The 18789-nt window shown below is 30.8% G+C and overlaps 3 protein-coding genes across 8 annotated transcripts; 1 reads left to right on the top strand and 2 right to left on the bottom strand.

The window, feature by feature from the left end:
- Positions 1 to 510: 510 nt before the first annotated feature.
- Positions 511 to 5773, bottom strand: Lkb1 (Lkb1/serine/threonine kinase 11). Of its 2 annotated transcripts, XM_076392528.1 has the most exons (7): positions 5354 to 5773; positions 4744 to 4864; positions 4259 to 4444; positions 3997 to 4133; positions 3535 to 3878; positions 2845 to 2970; positions 2361 to 2495 (listed from the first exon to the last, which is right to left on the bottom strand). In XM_076392528.1, the coding sequence occupies exons 1-6, from the start codon at positions 5695 to 5697 to the stop codon at positions 2894 to 2896; spliced, it is 1209 nt and encodes a 402-aa protein (XP_076248643.1). In that variant the 5' UTR covers positions 5698 to 5773; the 3' UTR covers positions 2361 to 2495; positions 2845 to 2893. The 2 variants fall into 2 exon arrangements, with proteins under 2 accessions (XP_076248635.1, XP_076248643.1); XM_076392520.1 differs by lacking the exon at positions 2845 to 2970 and having other exon boundaries at positions 511 to 2495.
- Positions 5774 to 6830: 1057 nt separating this feature from the next.
- Zip102b (Zinc/iron regulated transporter-related protein 102B) lies at positions 6831 to 8799 on the bottom strand. Of its 2 annotated transcripts, none has more exons than XM_076393380.1 (5): positions 8213 to 8799; positions 7933 to 8059; positions 7546 to 7772; positions 7312 to 7446; positions 6831 to 7221 (listed from the first exon to the last, which is right to left on the bottom strand). In XM_076393380.1, exons 1-5 carry the CDS (start codon positions 8306 to 8308, stop codon positions 6976 to 6978), a joined length of 831 nt encoding a protein of 276 aa, XP_076249495.1. In that variant the 5' UTR covers positions 8309 to 8799; the 3' UTR covers positions 6831 to 6975. The 2 variants fall into 2 exon arrangements, with proteins under 2 accessions (XP_076249495.1, XP_076249503.1); XM_076393388.1 differs by having other exon boundaries at positions 7933 to 8112; positions 8213 to 8792.
- Positions 8800 to 9526: 727 nt separating this feature from the next.
- LOC143179513 (serine/threonine-protein kinase SIK3) lies at positions 9527 to 17301 on the top strand. 4 transcript variants are annotated; one of them, XM_076378828.1, is made up of 14 exons: positions 9527 to 9679; positions 10693 to 10989; positions 11074 to 11244; positions 11308 to 11431; positions 11503 to 11623; positions 11694 to 11931; positions 12000 to 12324; positions 12394 to 12524; positions 12600 to 12759; positions 13640 to 13777; positions 13946 to 14167; positions 14546 to 14739; positions 14926 to 15106; positions 15252 to 15373. In XM_076378828.1, the coding sequence occupies exons 1-14, from the start codon at positions 9527 to 9529 to the stop codon at positions 15260 to 15262; spliced, it is 2466 nt and encodes an 821-aa protein (XP_076234943.1). In that variant the 3' UTR covers positions 15263 to 15373. The 4 variants fall into 4 exon arrangements, with proteins under 4 accessions (XP_076234943.1, XP_076234926.1, XP_076234918.1 ...); XM_076378811.1 differs by having other exon boundaries at positions 13949 to 14167; positions 14926 to 17301; XM_076378803.1 differs by having other exon boundaries at positions 14926 to 17301.
- Positions 17302 to 18789: the final 1488 nt, after the last annotated feature.

Raw genomic sequence — 18789 nt, 5'->3', positions numbered from 1 at the left:
TTAACTTCCATATTTTTCTTATGAATATTTTTAAATTAAGATTACTTTTGTTTACAAAATTTATGTCACTTTACAATTAAAATGGCAAAATTCATATTGAACGTAAGTTTTGCAGCTGATTTAACAAAATATTAGAAATGAAATTAATCATAGTAAACGTGTACGTCTGAATGTGTATGCGTATCATGCGCGTTTAATATTTTTGTATGATACAGAGGCAACTTTAAATATAGATACATGTGAAGAAGATATTAGGGAACATAATATACTATGGATATATAAAAATAATGCGCATATATTTTATGTGTATAAGTTCTCTCTTCTTTTTAAATTTAATATCAGTATCGATAATTTTTATTTTGTAGATTTCTAAATTTGCGAAGTACGATAAGTAAAAAAATTAACAGAGTAGTATACAAATTTCGTTATCGTGTTTTTTCAATATACATATTTTACTTCATCATAAAATTATCACACATTTCTTATTTACCACTCTATATGTTATTGCAATGTAGCGTACGTAATAAATTTTACAGTAAAATGGCCTTTACAAAAGAAAATCAAGATTTAGATTATCACATAAATCTGATACAAACATCTACTTTCTATTATCATTTTTTCAATTCTTATTTGTGTAACTGAACATAACTATAAATCCATATTTATTTACTTGAAATGTACACGAAGATAAAGATAATATATATTTATAATATGTACAATCAGAAAAAGTATGACTATTTTTCATGTGCTTTGAGTACTTGGCAGTATTTAGGCACCTTCATTCCTCCAACGAGAAAACGATTTAAACTTCATACTCACTAGAATTCGAATTTTTACATAATATGTAACTTTATAACATTTCATTATGATCTTGTTTGTTTTCTATATAAATTACCACAATGAAATCAAAATATTTACTATTATCAATATCATTTGATTTTTGCTTACTGTAGAAAGAATATTATTTTTGCCATAATAAAATTTCTATTACCCTTTAGCAATTAGTAATATTCCTTTTTACAAAATAAATAATTCTACAGTGGAAGCGTTATCAGATATATATCTTTATCCCAAATAAATTGGTCAGTCACACATTTTTCAAAATTTTCAATTTACCATTCATAAATATACTTAAAGTTTGTATTTGATGTGTGTATGTTCGTATATGCGCGCATAATTATGTAAATACGTACACGCAAAAATGTTGTAATGTATGCAACGTTTATCAGACCACATTGATAATATTTTATACAGTTTTAAAGCATGAATTTCAAACATTTAGTACGCAGTTCAAACGCGAATAGATGAATCAACAATATCGTGTTTATTCTTAATAATACTCAAGTACGCCTCGTTAATATCTATTATAACTATACGTGTGTGAAACAATCCTTACATTTTTGCATCATAGGGAAATTGATATCTGTTATCCTTTAAGTCACGTTAGAAGCATTATGTAAGTGTTTGCAAGCCATCTCATGAGAATACTATAATATATGTAGAACCTACAAACACAGACCATGTCTTCTAAATAATTATATATAAAATACTCTTAACATGTACATACATTAGAGGAAAGTCCTCAATGCCTAATAAGAACGACGTTTATAACGCGTTCGACATCAACCAGCACCAAGTAGCTTATGTGCTCGAATAATTTGTGTCTCGTTTTCTCTTACAATATGAACAACATAATTATTGTGAAATGTGAAGGTTTTCCTGAAATGAACTGAATTGCCTTATTGTTGGTTTAGGGATAAAATGAACACAAATGTTTTTACTTAACAACGTTGAAACTAATAAGAAATACAATGCATATTTCGTTTAGAATAATATATCCTGAATTTGCTAATAGTACACGTTTGATTGAAACAAACAGTAACAAAAATTGCTATTAAAAACAATATTATAAATTGCTGCACTCTTTCCTTCGATTCATTTGTTTTTACTATCTAAGTCAACAAAAAATGAGAAGAGAAAATAGTTGTACAAGAAATTTTCAACAACAAATACCATTAATAATTTGTAACTTCAATATGGCACGTGAAATAAAATCACTTTATTAAATGTAGAATTAGTCACCTCATAATTAATAGTGCATGATGATGTATCTACTATGACTATTTAATATTAATATCACAAATGTTTACATTTAACATTTTATTTTTTCCCCCTTTAATTCAAATTTCATATTCAATTCGAGCTATGGCTAGGCAATTATTCCTAGCGATTCAGCACTTATTAAACTTTCAGTCATCTCCACCGTAGAGAATCTTTGCATCTGACATAGTCAGAAAAATACGTGATAAAAAATAAGCGTGACAATGAGTCAAATCACGATGGTTTGCAAGATGGAAATTTCTTAACGCTAATACATGAAATTGGTTTACGCCATCTTCGTTTACTTTGATGTGAATTTGGTTTGCTGTTATGACTATTCCATGTAGCTTTTTGGTCTTCACTGGTTCTGTCCATTTCTTGAAGCCTTTTCTCTTCTATACAAAGAGGGAAACTCAATGAGTAGTTGTTATACGCTTTTCTCGTAAATGTTAATATATACGTTAATTCCTTTTTAAATTACTCAATATGTAATTTTAGATACATTAGTCAAATTAATAATTATGTTTAAGCGTGTAGTATGCAACATAAAATATTTCTTTTAATGAAATTATGTTATCTACTTAATTTACTACATGCATGATACATTGCGAAAGCTAAAGCATAGAACTATTCAGAACAAACGTTATTAAGTTAAAAATTTAAATCTAATAAATTGCTTCATATAATCCTTTAAACACTATGAAATACACAAAAGTAAAACAGGGTATACACTATAAAGAGTACCCATTTTTATCAGCTCGCAACATCATAGGCAGAGATAAGTGTATCATTGTTACAGAATGGTGCATGTCTTTGATAAGAATACTAGTAGTCGATTTGAAAAAGATTGTTCAGTATTCCGTTTAGAATCTGAAAAGCAAAAGCTATATTTTATTGAATTATCTACGTATTTCATTTTTTGTTATGAATAAAATTTGAATAAGAAGTTCTTTTCTATTACATTTTTGTTTTATAATATGTAACAAAACGTTATTTTTAACAAGAAACCTGATGAATTCTTTATTCTTAATTGAATTTTCTTGTAGTCTAAAATTTGAAAGAATATAAGAATTTTATTTGAATGCGAATGTCCGAAATTCGATAAACGAATGCATGCAAATACTGCGTTTGTTTTGTTAAAATAATTACCAATACAAATTAAATAGATTGCACATATACGCTAAGAAAATATGCTACCTATATTGTTTAGTAACAATCTATTGCACAAATGCTAGTTTTGAATCATAATACGTTAAGCATCAAATGTATCAATATTCAGAAGTTCTGACAATTCTTTTCAGTGATTTCATGCATGCATCTTACCTTTATATTAGTTACAAATACATGAAGTATTATAATATGTTATACTAACATAAATATATAATTATAATATAATGCTACATGATGCAAAACAAGAACATTGAAAGTACATACCATTTAACTGATGTTCTGTGTAATATGTGGGATTGTCATCACCTCCATAATGATATTCCATCAGGTACGGTAATACGGTCATACTGTGCCACTTATGTCCTTTAAGTGGTGGCATAGGCACTTCTTCTTGTGTTCTAGGATGCCTACACACAGTCCATGGATGCTTTCTAACTTCTTGTAAAGTAAACCTCTTATCTGCATCTTTTTGTAGCATTCCCTGTATAAGAGATTTCAAAGGTTCTTCTACTTCCTCAGGTATTGTATACTCTCCTTTCCCTATATTTTCATATAATTTATAAATATTATCGCCTTGAAAAGGATATTGACCTGTTGTTATATTGTACCTATGAAATGTTTATATATTTATTAGAAAATGAGTAATAAACTCTTACGCTAGATGTTATTTGAAAATTGACTAACATTCAAGTATAATATTAAATTTTGATCATAAAATATACTTACAGAGTAACTCCACTGCCCCATATATCTACCTTAAAACCAGAAAATGTTTCACAGCCATTTGCAATTTCAGGAGGCTGAAATGCTGGTGATCCTTGTCCCATTCTACATGTGTCATCTTCAGAAAACATATCTAATGCCTAATGAATAGAAAATTGCATGATTTTATAATTTATATAAAATTAAATATTACTTTTTCTAAAACATTATCATGGAAAATTTAAAAGATTCTAAAACCAAAACATAAAGTGAACTAAATATATACCTCTGCCACACCAAAATCACTAATCTTTAAGGTGCCATCTAAAGCTAGCAACAAATTTCCTGGTTTTATGTCTTTGTGTACTATCCCTTTACTATAGAGATATTCTAAACCATCCAACAACTGACAAAAATAGTCATGCGCTTGCCAAATTGGAAGCTTCTTGAGCGGCGTGCTTCCCAACATATCCTGTAAAAGATCTAATAAATAGAAATCTAATTGTTGTTAATTCCATGCAAGCTCTTACATATAATATTTAAATAAAATAGGTTTCTTCTTGGATACTTTAAACTGTTATGCTATACTATTTACAATAAATCAATTAAAATAACTTTCAAGTTATGATTTACGAATCTGTAAAAGCATAAGGATTTATAAACATTAATAAGTTAGTTTTAGCTATGTCTGACACTATAAATGTAAACAAGTATCAATTTTTACAGATGTATATGTGCAACACATTTTTAAAGAAGGCTTTTAAACTTTACCTGTAATCCACATACACAAAATTCCATAACTAGGTACATCTTCTCCTTTTCATCATTATATAAAACATCTACAAGGTTAATTACATTCTTATGTTTTAATATCCTTAATAGTTTTATCTCCCTGTTAACGAATGTGAACAAATAGTATTTAGAAATGTACAAAACAATTACTTAATTTGCTTAAAAAGAAAAACTATACGTTATTCTTTGAAACATCAATATAATTTTTTCAGAAGAAACTGTTATGTAAACTATACTGTCTTTTAACAGATTATCATAAAACTTGTACTGAAAGTATCATTAAATCTTTAGCATTAAGAATATTCATGTGATAGACATAGACTGTTGCTGGTATATTTACAAATGCTATGTAATATTAAGACTGCAATATTACAGATGTCCATGTTGCATTTACAGTTTCAATAGCTGTTACAGTCATGTTTCTGGCACCCGATAAAGAACCACAAAAATGGAGTTCATTTATTTAAATTCAAGTAAAGACCGAATGATACCAATACTCATAGTACTAATAATTACAAGGACTTTATAATAAGCGAATCACGAGGAAAAGAGGAATCACTGAAAGTATATGAAAATTTGTTTGTCGTACCGTTGAACGTTAAGCTCTCCGTTCGGGATTCTACGAAGTTTCTTCTTTTTTAAAATTTTCACGGCTCTACGACAAAGTGTCCCTGAGTCCATCACTTCTTTCACCTTTCCGTAACTACCTTCACCAAGAACATCACCCATAACATATTTACCAATAAATTTACATTTTTTCTTTTTCTCTTCATATATGATCTGATCGGAATCCACCCTATGGAAGAACATGTTGATTTCATCCAAGTCATAGTTTGGATCGTCATTGATCCACGTGACCGGCTCGATGTCCCGAGATATTTCATTATCGATTTCTTCTTCGTCCGGGTCACATATTGTGATCCTATTGTCCATTTTTCACAACGCTAATTGGACTAAAGTTTACTCGAAACCACGCAACAGTTAACCTAAAACACGACCGGCACCACCATTGTTGTGAATTACAGCTGTATGCCACCACAAACTTTCGATAACAAAGTATACGATCGTCACAGCGATTTTGGGACACGCGCACTTGGCTACTCTAGCGTTCCAATTCGGAAGCACTTTGTGCTAAAGTCCTTGCCAACCGGATATCCGAGTATTTAAAATATCGATAGATTCGCTCTGATACCGCGTATCTGACAAAAATGGAATTTTACAGGACAGCAAAAAACTGATTATTTCAGCGTAGCTTTATACTTTGTAAAGTTATCTTGAATATTTTTACATAAAGAGCTTTTTTGAGGTTATCTACAGTTTCTAATAATAGAGCTATTATAACTATTAGAAACTAAAAATAGCTATCTGATACGTGGCTTCAGTTAATTGTGAATTAACTCTGTTAATAATTTTTATTTTTTTATTAAAATTTGAAGATTGAAGGTATACAAAATTTTGAATCCTTAATTGATTATCCAATTAGTTTCCTTTGTAATCAGTTAACACAAGAAATTAGGAAATTATTTATTCAATTATGTTTGGTCAAATTTCACATTTGGTGAGGAAAGTGGTAATAATCTCTGATTAACAAAGGAATTAGTGTGAATATTAGGTTTTACTATTATTAGAATTCATGCTGTGTATTTTGAATTACTGATTATCTTTTATTAGTAGAATATAAATGACAAAATTATCCTAGTAATTGATCTGATTTTTTTTGGAAAAATGATTATCAATGAACAGATTTCTTTAAAATCAATCAGGTACTGTACAATTAATATAAACTAGTAGAATATGAAACATGATTCTTAAGATATAATTTTGTATATACTATTTGGAAGAAAAATATGTAAACATATAGTTTGTATAAAAAATTTCATTTGTCGACAAAAGATCTATGAATTATAAAAAAAGGAAAACTTATTTAGGATTTTTGTTTGTTATCTTACACTGTATGTATCCTATTCTTCTATTTTTAGATTTTTACAAATATATAATAGTTGTGATATAATCTTTCTACAATTATATACAATATATGAAAGTATACCACTTGTTATTAGAAAAGATGCCTAAATTGACAAATTTTCCATGTTCAATTGTACGATTTCGATAAAATCATGGGGTTTGTTAAAAAATTATACCCTTCAATAAAGGGAATGTTTTATAATGTACATAATAAAGACACAGATGTATTTTTTAAATGATACTTTGTCAATGATTGTGGCCAGTTGTAAGTAAAGCAGGTAAAAATGAACCCATCACTAACACAAATATTTCTTTAACTTTAAGTCCTGGAGACACTGTTGTATTCTCAGTAGTAGGCAAATGTGTATAGTTACTATTTCTTGTCATTAGTTCTGGTAAAACGTGCACAGTTGCAACGTATAAGAATGTACCTGCACTAAATAACATTGCTACACCAGTTGCATTGACATTACTAAGTGTTTCTTTTCCTTCCTAAAACATGTGATAATTTTTTATTAATAAAAAAATATTTAAGATACATAAATGAAACCAGAAAAATTGAGTAAATTTAAAACAATTTACCTTCCCAATACCAAAATATGTTACAAGTGCAAGGCAAGGTGCAGCAAAAGAGAATACTAGGAGATGTCTACTTATCCTTTTTCTGTCCACTCCCTCATGAAGTAAAAATGATACAAGACCAAATGCAGCAGGTGCCTATAAAAAATGTTTATTTATTTCATATCTACTATCAATCATTCAAGTATTTTAGACATATTAGGTCAGAGAGATATTGTATAATAAAATTTTCTTTACCTTGTGTAACATTATTGCTAAAAATACAATCAACTCTACATCAGCCTGGGATGTAGTTGCAGCAGCCCCTAATGCTACCCCATCAGCTGCTGCATGAACTACAAGACCCAAAGTAGCAGTAACGCTCCTTTCTCTTCCTCCGCTTCTTCTAGCTGAACACTGATCAACCAGAAGCATAAATACAAAACCAAGTATTAAACTAATGCCTATTAAGGAGTGAGGATCATCTAAAAAGATAAAGAACAAAAACAATAGATTAAGAACAAAAAGCTAGCAAATATGGAAACTTTTTAAACAAATCAATTGCTCAAAGATATAAGTACATATCTTAATATGCTTCGTATAAAAAAGAAGAAATTCAAATGAATTACTGTAAAAAATACTAACTGTGTAATCCTTGATCATTACTGCTCCCAGGAGTAAATAGTGCTCTTATACCTTCAGGTATAATAACAGCTAATGCAGTGCCTACAAGAAGTCCAGCACCAAGTATTGAAACCAGTTGTAATTTATCCTAGAAAGATTAAAGTTTCATGATGTTCGTGAACATGGGGTTCTTTGTAGGATCTGTAACCAGCAGTTCAAGTGCGTAACAGTCACAAAAAATGATAGATATAGAAAGAACATTTAATCCTTTCCTCCATCATAAAAAGGAAAACAAAATTACCTCTGACAAGTTCATAACTAGTGGCAGGGATCCTGCTATACAGGAACCAATTAGCATCACTAGAGAGAGCATCCATAAAACCGAACTTTCTTCCATTTTTTAAGATATATTATTTTTTTTTTTACATAAATAAAAAGTATCTACTTCATTAAATCAATATTTTCACATTGCCGGTCACAAACGAACTATTAACTCTGTTATATTCGATAAAGTAATTCAATTCTTGTCCAGCGCATTCTTGTTAAGACACAGTTCTTAAAAATCCTTCGCAATCTGTTTTCGTCTACGTTGCAGTTTTCGCGGTGAACGCTGTGACCGTAGCAGCGACACGAAAGCAACCCACTTTTATAGCCATAGAAGAGACGATATCAGATGTAATCATATGGAACTTCACAAAAAATACTCGTTAATTCGATTAAAGGTGGAATCAACGTTTGATGTATCGTTCACAGAATTGAAGAGCAAACGACGTCAGCTGGGGAGCAGAAAAATACTGACTTATCCAAGGGAAAAAGTCGGAACTACTTTGTGCATTTGAAAATATTTTTGTTAAATATGAAGATGGCGTTGACGTCTGTAAACTTAAAAAAAGGATCAATGAACTTAAATTTACATATATTCATATTATGTACAATATTTCTACAAAAAACATGAATTTTATAGATACTACATGATATTGAAATTTCTATCGTAATCAAAATTAATGTTCAAAGAAGTCATAAAAGAAAGAAAAAAAATTTTGTTTCACTCGAACTTATTATTTCAATCTTCAAACAATTCCTAAATAAGTAAACTTGTTGTCCGTGTAGTAAAGACTTAACCTTTCAACGATTAGTTTTCTTTCGTAACACTTCACTCTCGCTGCCAATAAGAAAGGACACATTCTTCCAAACTGCCGCCCACGCAGCTCGCCATTAACTGCACACAAAAGTCTCACGCGAAGGTGCGTGACCGGCAGCTTACAAAAATTCTTTATCACGCGTTGACGCGTGGTCGGCAGCGAACCATTACAAGAGGTACCTAGAATTAAACTATTCTAAATTTTCAAACTTTTGAAATTCTATTTACACCACTAAATGCATCATCCAAAAATCCATATTTAACAATTTAAAGTACCTGTATATACAAAATATTTCTCGAGATATCGTAGACAATGTTCAGTACTCTGAACTTCAAATATTCCGCCAAAGCAATCGTATTGAAATTAGCAGCTAGAGCTACCGTCGCGAAAGTCAATGACGCCTCTATCGGAAATAACGGTGTACTAAGCAGTGAGCGATTGGTAACGAGTCGAGCGAGACAAGTGATTAAAAAATGGCATCCGCGACGACGTCGCACAATGAGGTTTCGCAGGAATTTTCTGTCAACAAACTTATCCGTGTTGGTTATTATGAGCTGGAGAAAACAATCGGCAAGGGGAATTTCGCCGTTGTTAAAATGGCCACCCACGTTGTAACGAAATCCAAGGTGAGCCCGCTGTTAACACATTTTTCTCGCAAGCACGGAATCCGTCATTTTGTCGTTATATCGTCAGATAATGGTGTGGACACGTAAATATTGCTTTGTTTTACGGTTCCCAATGATTTTCTATGCGACGGCGAACTGTCATGACGCAAAGAGGGCCGATAAATTCGGTGAACCTTTCGCGAACCGATATTACCAACAGACACTGTTACATCGATTGAAATATGTTTCCTCGATATTTTTCAAATTATCACCAATGATTACGGGTCGAGTATTCTCGTAGAAATAAAAATGAATGTATCGTACGTTAGTTTGTATAAAAGTTTATTGATACCATATACGTCTGTGTATGCAGTACTTTTCCCTTTTTTTCTTTTTTTTTTTTTTTTGTTAACTTCGTTTGTGTTGCACTGATTTTTCTCTTTGTATGTTTTCTGTTTTATGCAGGGATTGATTTAAAAATTGTTATGTTACAATTTAAGGTTTTGGTTTGCTGATAAAGTAATTCAATAAGATTCTGTTATGAAGTATGAATTACAAGAAGTATAGCATTTTTTTCAGTTAATAAGTTTTATCCATAGTTTGAAGAACATTTAAGAATTTTGTTATTGAGTAAAAAGTATGCTGTCAGTGGCTACTTTAGGCTTTTTTACATGGTTGGCATCAGATAAATATTAAATGTAATGGTAATATATTACCTTTGTAATAAATTTGGAATGTATATATTGCATGATCTGACGTACAATATGATAATGAATTATTCACTTTTATGATTTTATTGACTCAAACAGGTTTCATACATATATGAAAATGAATCTAAAAAATTAATAAATATAAGAAAATGTTTATTTCATTGAATTGTTCAGGAGATTCATGTCTTTTTAAATTTTATTTGCATGAGTCATTGTAGTTATTAAATTAATTGTATATTATTTATGTTTATATATTAATGTTCTTTTTAAATAAATCCTCTTCTTCTTTATTATAAGTCCTTAACAATTATTCTTTTGTTATAGGTAGCTATTAAAATAATAGATAAAACAAAATTAAACGAAGAAAATCTGGCCAAGATTTTTCGTGAAGTGCACATAATGAAACGGTTAAGACATCCGCATATTATAAGATTATACCAAGTAATGGAGACAGAAAAAATGATATACTTAGTCACTGAATTTGCTCCTGGAGGAGAAATATTTGATCATCTTGTGCGGAATGGAAGAATGCCAGAACCAGAAGCTAGAAGAATTTTTCGTCAGATTGTTCTTGCTGTTCGTTATCTCCATCAACAAAGAGTTGTTCATCGAGATCTTAAGGTTCTTATATGTATCTTTCTCTTAAATACTGATATAATATTAATTTTATATGCCTATACATGTACTTACATGTTATTATTTCAGGCTGAGAATTTACTCCTTGATGCAGACAATAATATAAAACTTGCAGACTTTGGATTTAGTAATGAATATACTCCAGGTGTTCCGCTTAGCACTTGGTGTGGATCACCACCATATGCTGCTCCTGAAATTTTTGAAGGAAGACAATATGATGGTCCAAGAGCTGATGTATGGGTATGTAGTAAGTTTTTTATTATTTAGTCTAAGACAAGTAACTTAAGTAGTAATTGATTTCAGAGTCTCGGCGTTGTTTTGTACGTATTGGTTTGCGGTGCATTGCCATTTGATGGACCTACAATGCAGCTACTACGCTCTGTAGTAATCTCAGGGAAATTCAGAATACCATTTTTCATGTCTGCAGGTAAAACATATGTTATTCATATAATTAAATTTGAAATAGTTCATTGTATTACCTTCTTTGCCTTTTTGTAGAATGTGAAAAACTGATTAGGCACATGTTGGTGGTGGAACCAGAAAGGCGTTTAAGTATTTCACAGATTTTAGCACATTCGTGGATGGGTGGAGATGGTATAACAGAACCTGAACCAGGAGGGTACATACGAATATCAATGATTTGCATTATGTCCATTAAAAATGTCATTTTAAAGATTATGTATTTTTAGGTGTAATTCTGAAAATGTGCCACCACAATTAAATCAGTTAGTAATAGAAAATATGTTAAGATTACCAGGTCTCAGCGCAGAAACGTTACTGAAAGCAGTTCAAGGAAATGCTTTTGATCATGTATCAGCAATATATAATCTTCTTGTTGATCGATTAGAACCTACAATGCCTAGTTTACCCAGTATTCAAAGTATACCAGGAGATTATGCTCCTGATGGAGCACATCAACTAGAAAAGGTAATGCTTATAAATAGCTTTGTCTTTTTGAATTTATATTTAACTTAAATTCGTACATTTTTTTCAAGTTCGGTGATACAGAAGCAGAAACAGAAGAAAGGAGTGGAATGCAACTGACCCCTGGCACACCTTACCACACAACAAGAAGACACACAGTGGGACCTGGCGACACAGCTCATCAGCCACCCACGTCATATCCTTATAATTATAATCATACATCGGGGGATCCAGCACTGAGACTCCTTCCTATATTACAGTGCAATAACACTGATCCACAGGTGTTACCTCATACAAATCTACCATTAAACCTTCCTCTAGTTCAACATCAACCTCCCCAAAACTTTCAAATCAAGGATCAGCATTTATTAAAACCACCTCCAGTTATGGGAGCAAGTGAGTAATTATTTGAATGCCTTTGAAACTTCATTTTTCAACTTTTAATGCATGTTTGATTAATTGCAGCGGGAGGTTTTGGAAGAAGAGCTTCAGACGGCGGAGCTAATCTTCATGTCTTTTATCAACAACATGGTAGTAATTCTGGTGGGGAAGATGGAGGCTGGAGCCAACCTGGCAGTAGAGAACATTTACAACCTGTAAGACATATAAAATAAAGAAAAATGAAAAATGACTAAGAGTTCATATTGAAAGGAATGTTATGCTGTGTGTAGATTCAAACTGGAAGTCCAACACTTGTGCAGTGCGCTCAGTCGTTAAATGTAGGAGTCAACAATGGAAGTGGAGATGCAAATGGCAATAATAGTGGGAGTGGGAGTGGAGGCAGTGATAGAAGAAGGAGAAGTGGTCTTACTGCCGTCATGCAAAGACCAGGTATTGTGGATTATATTTTACAGGTATTCGCGTGCACATAGTCAGTGCACTTTATTATCATTGTATTCCATTCACCTTAGTGAGATTTGACTATCCATGATTTGCTATACCAGTTAGTTTGAAAGCTTGCTATATTTCTTCGTTTTTAAAGCTGTAAGTATGATCATTGCCTTCTCCATACCTTTTTGCTATTGCAATATTTGTATATTGATATGTTTTTTATGATGTTATATTGCATGATAGATGTTTTTCTTTTATAAGAATTAAAATTAAATATCCCTTGATATGAAAAAAAAGGTACAAATTACTTCTTTATCAAAGTTGCATTGTAATGAAGAAAAGACAACATTAATATTTATTTGAACCTAGAAATACACTTGTGTAATATTTTACTGAATTTTTATCTACACATATGTGTACATATGTAATCAGTGTAATTATGCGACTAGTTGTATATTATTTATAAATACAACCTTAAATCTATCGAATTTTAATTTTACATACGATTTTCTTAAAACAACTCACGTGTGCATTTCATTTGCAACGTATCTTTTAACCCTCCGTCAGTAACTTTATTTTTACTGACGCCATTTGCAAACTGGGTTCATGCATTTTTTGTACGTTTTTGTATTTTAAAAAATGCCTAAATATTCTTCTAAGTTTTCTAAACAAGTTTTCTTCCAACTTTTTTACATAAGGCAAGAGTAAATTTAAAAGCAAAAATGGTCTGGGTTGCAAATAACCCAGGTTACAGATGGAGGGTTAATATATTTTGATTTTAGCAGTCATATAATGTTTCATTTGATTTTATTTTTGATTTTGCATGTTTTTTTGTGTCCACTGCACTGCCATGCCTCGTTGGTTGATAATATGCATGTAGTTATAAATCCGGAGATGGTATTGGAGGTGGAAGCTAGGATGAATAGAGCTTACCTCCCAACGCGACTTTTGCCAACTCACCTTAGAGGATCAACATTTCCACATCACAGGAAGACTTCTTTGTACCATGCTAGTACTGGTAATTTTTGTGTGATTCTTTTGCATTCTGTACACATACGAAGAATTTGTTCAAGTACAATGTATTGGCTAGTAATTGTATGCTTATGTATATTATATGATGTATATTATAGTGTGATTACATTTACTTTTAAAAATAAACTCCTTTAATTTTGTTTCTTGTTCTCAGTAGGTAACAGAGATTCATATAAGGAGCCCAGCACTCATGTTTCCACGGAGAGATATTCGCCTGTTCGGAGAGCATCAGAAGGTTCAGGTCCACCTGGACCTGGAATTCAAGCACTTCAACAGGAGTATCAGCAACTACAGAGGCTAGCATCTCCATCGCATAGTCCTGCAAGTATTCCTGGATCTCCTGTACACGAGAGAGGAGTAGCAGCGATCACACAAGGTACTATATATTATAATACAATTCTGAATGTTTATGCAAATTTTTACTTTTATAAATACAATTGGAAAAGTGCAATCTAATTAGAGATCTGTTTTTCCCACCAAATACTATAAAGTGTATTTAACTTTTGATATTTTGTGGAATTTTGTACATTATATGAATTCTGTATATTTTTGCATATTGAAATTTCTCATAAATGCATAAAGATCCGCAGTCTAGTTATAAGTATTTACGAATTTTCATTTTTATTGAAAAATTAATAAATTCTACCCAGATTTTCGAATCAAATGATACTTCTCATCAAATTTTAAACATTCTCCAAAATAATAAGAAGATAATACTCATGACTTATTGAGATCCTTAATCATTTCTTAATAGGTTTAAGTGGATTAACCACAGCAGTGCAAGGTAGCATTGTGCATGGTACTCCAACACAGCCACCAGCAACACCATTAGATTTGAGTCCATTAAGACATCATAGATCACCAGCTACAACACCAGTCAGTTATTCACCTAGTAACAGTCCAGCTTTGGATATGATTCAAGAGGAACATCCTGTTGAAATACCAAGAGTAAGTAATTTTAATTCTATCTTAAGCAATTAATATGGGCCTGTAAAGTAATGAAAAGCTTACGTTATAATAGATTACATACTTATTTTCATTCTTTCTTTTCTTTTTGTATTAAGTATTTATGCATTTATTTAGTAATTCCATGAAAACAAATGTAATGCTATTATTTGCTATTATTTGTTATAGGTGCCACCTCAAATATCTGTAACGGATCTTGGAGGACAAGTAACGCTTATTAGTTGTTCACCTTCGCCATCTCCATCACCTGATTCGCTTGAGGATACGTTACCTCACTATAACCCTCTTCCCAGCTTTATCATCTCTGAACCATGTGATCCTTCGAGGCCCAGTATCACACGTGGTATCGGTAGGCCATTGAACACATTAATACCTACAGAAGTTGAAGTTACTCTATCAGATGAATCGAGTAGATTGAACTCTGAAGCTATATTAGGACGTGTAAAACAAATTATAGACGCAAAAGCCCCTCCAAAAGGGTTTATCTTCTCTAGGGAAGAAGTGAAAGGCAGTGGGCTTAGTTTAGAATATCCAGGTGGTGTTCAGATTGAACTTAGAGTTTATGAATCCGAAGAGAAGGAGGTAAAAGGCATTAAAATGCGAAGAATTAGTGGGGACCAATTGCAGTACAGTCAACTTTGTCAGGAGCTGATCTCGTGCATTACCGTTTGACGACAACCAGCATATAATATAATGTTTTCTCATATATTACGTTACATTCCTGGTGCCACACACACCACTCATTATTACAGTATTGCACATGCATGCTGCATAAATACAAACGGTACTTTAAGCATACCAGTCTTTGTATTGATACATTCATGTAACATTCAGTGTGCTTTATTTTCGAATGTTTTTTTCCTTTTTCTTTTGTTCATTTTAACAATATGAATTGAAAAAAAAGAAACAATTTACATTAATTTATGCATAATATAACATTAGCGTGGGATATAAATAAGAAGAAACTTCTTTTAAAGTCTTTTGGTGTTAAGACCTTAAAAGATCTATGTATATTCATATATATAATGTTATATATATGTATATGTAGCCTTACATAGGCAAGACGATGTTTTGCTGTTTTTAAACAATTTAAGTATTAACGAATCAGGACGATTTTCATGAAAGTTTAATCGTTAATATACATCACACACATATACACACCATTCCTTTTTGTAGGATATTTGTCTTCATGTTAGAAATTAATAGATAGTGAATTCATACTTTACTGTTTAAAATCGTCATCAGGTGCCCTTTTTAGCTTAGGTAAAAGAAAAAGCGTCTTTTGTACCGGATTAGATGGCAGGCATTTTCATAATATATGTGTCTTTCTAACGTAGCGGGAGATGTTTTATATGGGATTTACTATATATTTATTCGATTGCCATTATGAACAGTTTTAATTTTACGATATATACGTATTCCACGCTTGTAAATATTCTTTTTACGGAGATTGTAATTGTCTTTTTTTGGTTTTGGACTAGACGGATCACCTTGTTTCTGGTACAAATACCACATTGTTGAGTTTAGTTTTAGTAGTTACAAATGTATACATAATCTTTTATATAGTACGAACACATTGTCGTGCGTTTGTAGTTCAAAAACTACACAGACTGAGTTACGATTGTATATCTTTCTTTTTTAAAAGTCACTTTTATGGCAATTCATAAGAGAATAGTTAACTCGTTTAATAATTTCATTAGAGATGATTTAATTAATGTTTGAAATTGTAAAGTATTGGTATAAGGAGAAGTGTACTTTCCATCTGTCGTGCTTATGGAGCATTTAATTTGTCGATTTAAAAAGGAAAGTATGCAACCTAGCTCTCCTCGTGTAACCAAAGAGTTGAGTTGCTTTTATATCGTCGAATACGAAGAGTACTTTTAACTGTTCGTATCTTAAAATACAAAAAAGATGATACAAGCATAGTAATCGCTAGTTAATGCAAGATAAAATTGTAACTAGGCTGGCACATATTATTATGTTATAATAATTAGATAAAAGACATTATATTAGTGTCGCGTACGAATGGAATAGAAGATTTAATTCACGTAATTGTAAACAAAATATTTTTCTAAATTTACTTATTTATGGAGTAAGCAAGAAAAGAATGCATAAAGAAAAGTTTTTGTCTCTGGTACAAGTTATAGCATGTACTTTGCAGAATACATCTTATGCACATATCTTTTAACTCACAAATCAATTGATACTCGTTTCTTTTCTTTATAAGAAAGTAGTACTTTAAATAATCAGACTAGTTTACTCTTTTAACAAATTAACTAATTATGTTTATAGATTTTTTAAATTGACTTTTATATTTTACTATACATGCAAAGAAATAAGTATAGAAAAAATAAGCTGTATTCTGCAACTGGAACCACAGATATTTATACTAGTACATTATCTATTTGAGTATTCCAATTTGAATCATGAGTTAATTTGAGTTCACTGGAAGTAATGGTACTTCTGTAAATAATGAAATTCAATGTAAATATAAGATACTATTTAGAGATCTCTAAAATGTACATTTATACAGGCTATTCTATTTGAGCTAACTACTTTTAATATTTTTATTCATTGGATTTTTATTAATATGTGAATATACTTACAATATATTTTACAATATAAAGTTTCTTATAAAAATGTGTAAATACTGATTATGTATTTAAATAATACTATAGTAGTTCGAGAACTATCTGAAAGTGCGTTCGCATTAGTTCAATCAAAATGTTAATTTATATGCTTTCTCTTAATAATATAGTCGTATTATTTCATTAGTTAGCCAATTGAGAGTAGCCTTTTCAAATTATGTAATGCCCAATTTCCATCATTTATACAGAGTTCTTTTACATATGCACTTATATTAAGATCGTAATGAGTATGTACCATTGAATATTGTACAATATATTTCAGCAATTTCTGGAAGATTAACTTGCAATACATTTATATCAATACAAATGGTGCATATCTTTATAGATCATTGTAGGAAGAATTTTGTTTTTGGATATTTCATAGTGTACTAGATATCAGATGTCAAAGAGTGTATTTGCCAAATGCATTTTTTATGACTGTACACGAATGTCCTAAGGCAATAATTGATTTTTATGAAGAAACTTGGTCGACTAAATTGTATTTCAGTCTGTTATTACATAAATTCATTTCGTTCAAATGGTATCCAATAAGCAAAGTAATTCCTATTGACAAATAAGAAATGATTGATGGAGGATGGGCAAGTAACACTATCAATTACGCACAACAGTGCATACCAATGAAAAGCATAGGTCGACATAATCCAAGTTATTGTACATAAATATGCTATACATAACTATTCGTTCAAGATACATACAGTATGTGTGTATGCAGAAACAAACTATGTACATTGTAAACATTTATTATATGGATAGGATACAGATAGTATTTTCTGCTGTCAATTCTTCAACTAAGACTGTGATTTTTAAATATACTAATGGCTAGGTAGATACAATACATATTAATTGAATATGATAAAATAAAAATAAAAGAAATATTCAAGATACACGTATTTTTATTCGTTGAAATTTTACTGTTCACTAGTATCTGATGTATTTGACAAATCTTGCTTTAAGTTTTCAGCAGTTATTAAATATTATTCTAAACTTATTCTAGTACAAAACATTTTCTCACTATTATTAATAAAAATAATGCAATATATAAATTTTTCAAAGATACATTTTCATTTTCTTATAATTATATCGCACATACATTTCAAAAGTGACACAACTAATAAAAAATATTTTTCGAAAATTTCGAAGTGACCGCTAATGCCGCTATTCTCGGAGCAGCGTGTCGATAGAAAACGGTGATCGAGTTTGGCATTTTTTTCTTGAATCTATGTAAATAAATTAGATAATAAAGTGATCTTTAGTATTTTTACAGTACAATTATGGACAATGTAAATAAATATAATGTAATTAGTCATAATGTGTGCTGCTGAAACGTTTTTACAGAGATTAAAATCAAAGTGATACTAAACATTTAGCAGGTAAGAATGCTCCA

Source organism: Calliopsis andreniformis, chromosome 1 (genome assembly GCF_051401765.1).
Source record: "Calliopsis andreniformis isolate RMS-2024a chromosome 1, iyCalAndr_principal, whole genome shotgun sequence".
In the NCBI taxonomy this organism is placed as follows: Eukaryota; Metazoa; Arthropoda; class Insecta; order Hymenoptera; family Andrenidae; genus Calliopsis; species Calliopsis andreniformis.
This window is presented reverse-complemented; position numbering and strand designations above follow the sequence as displayed.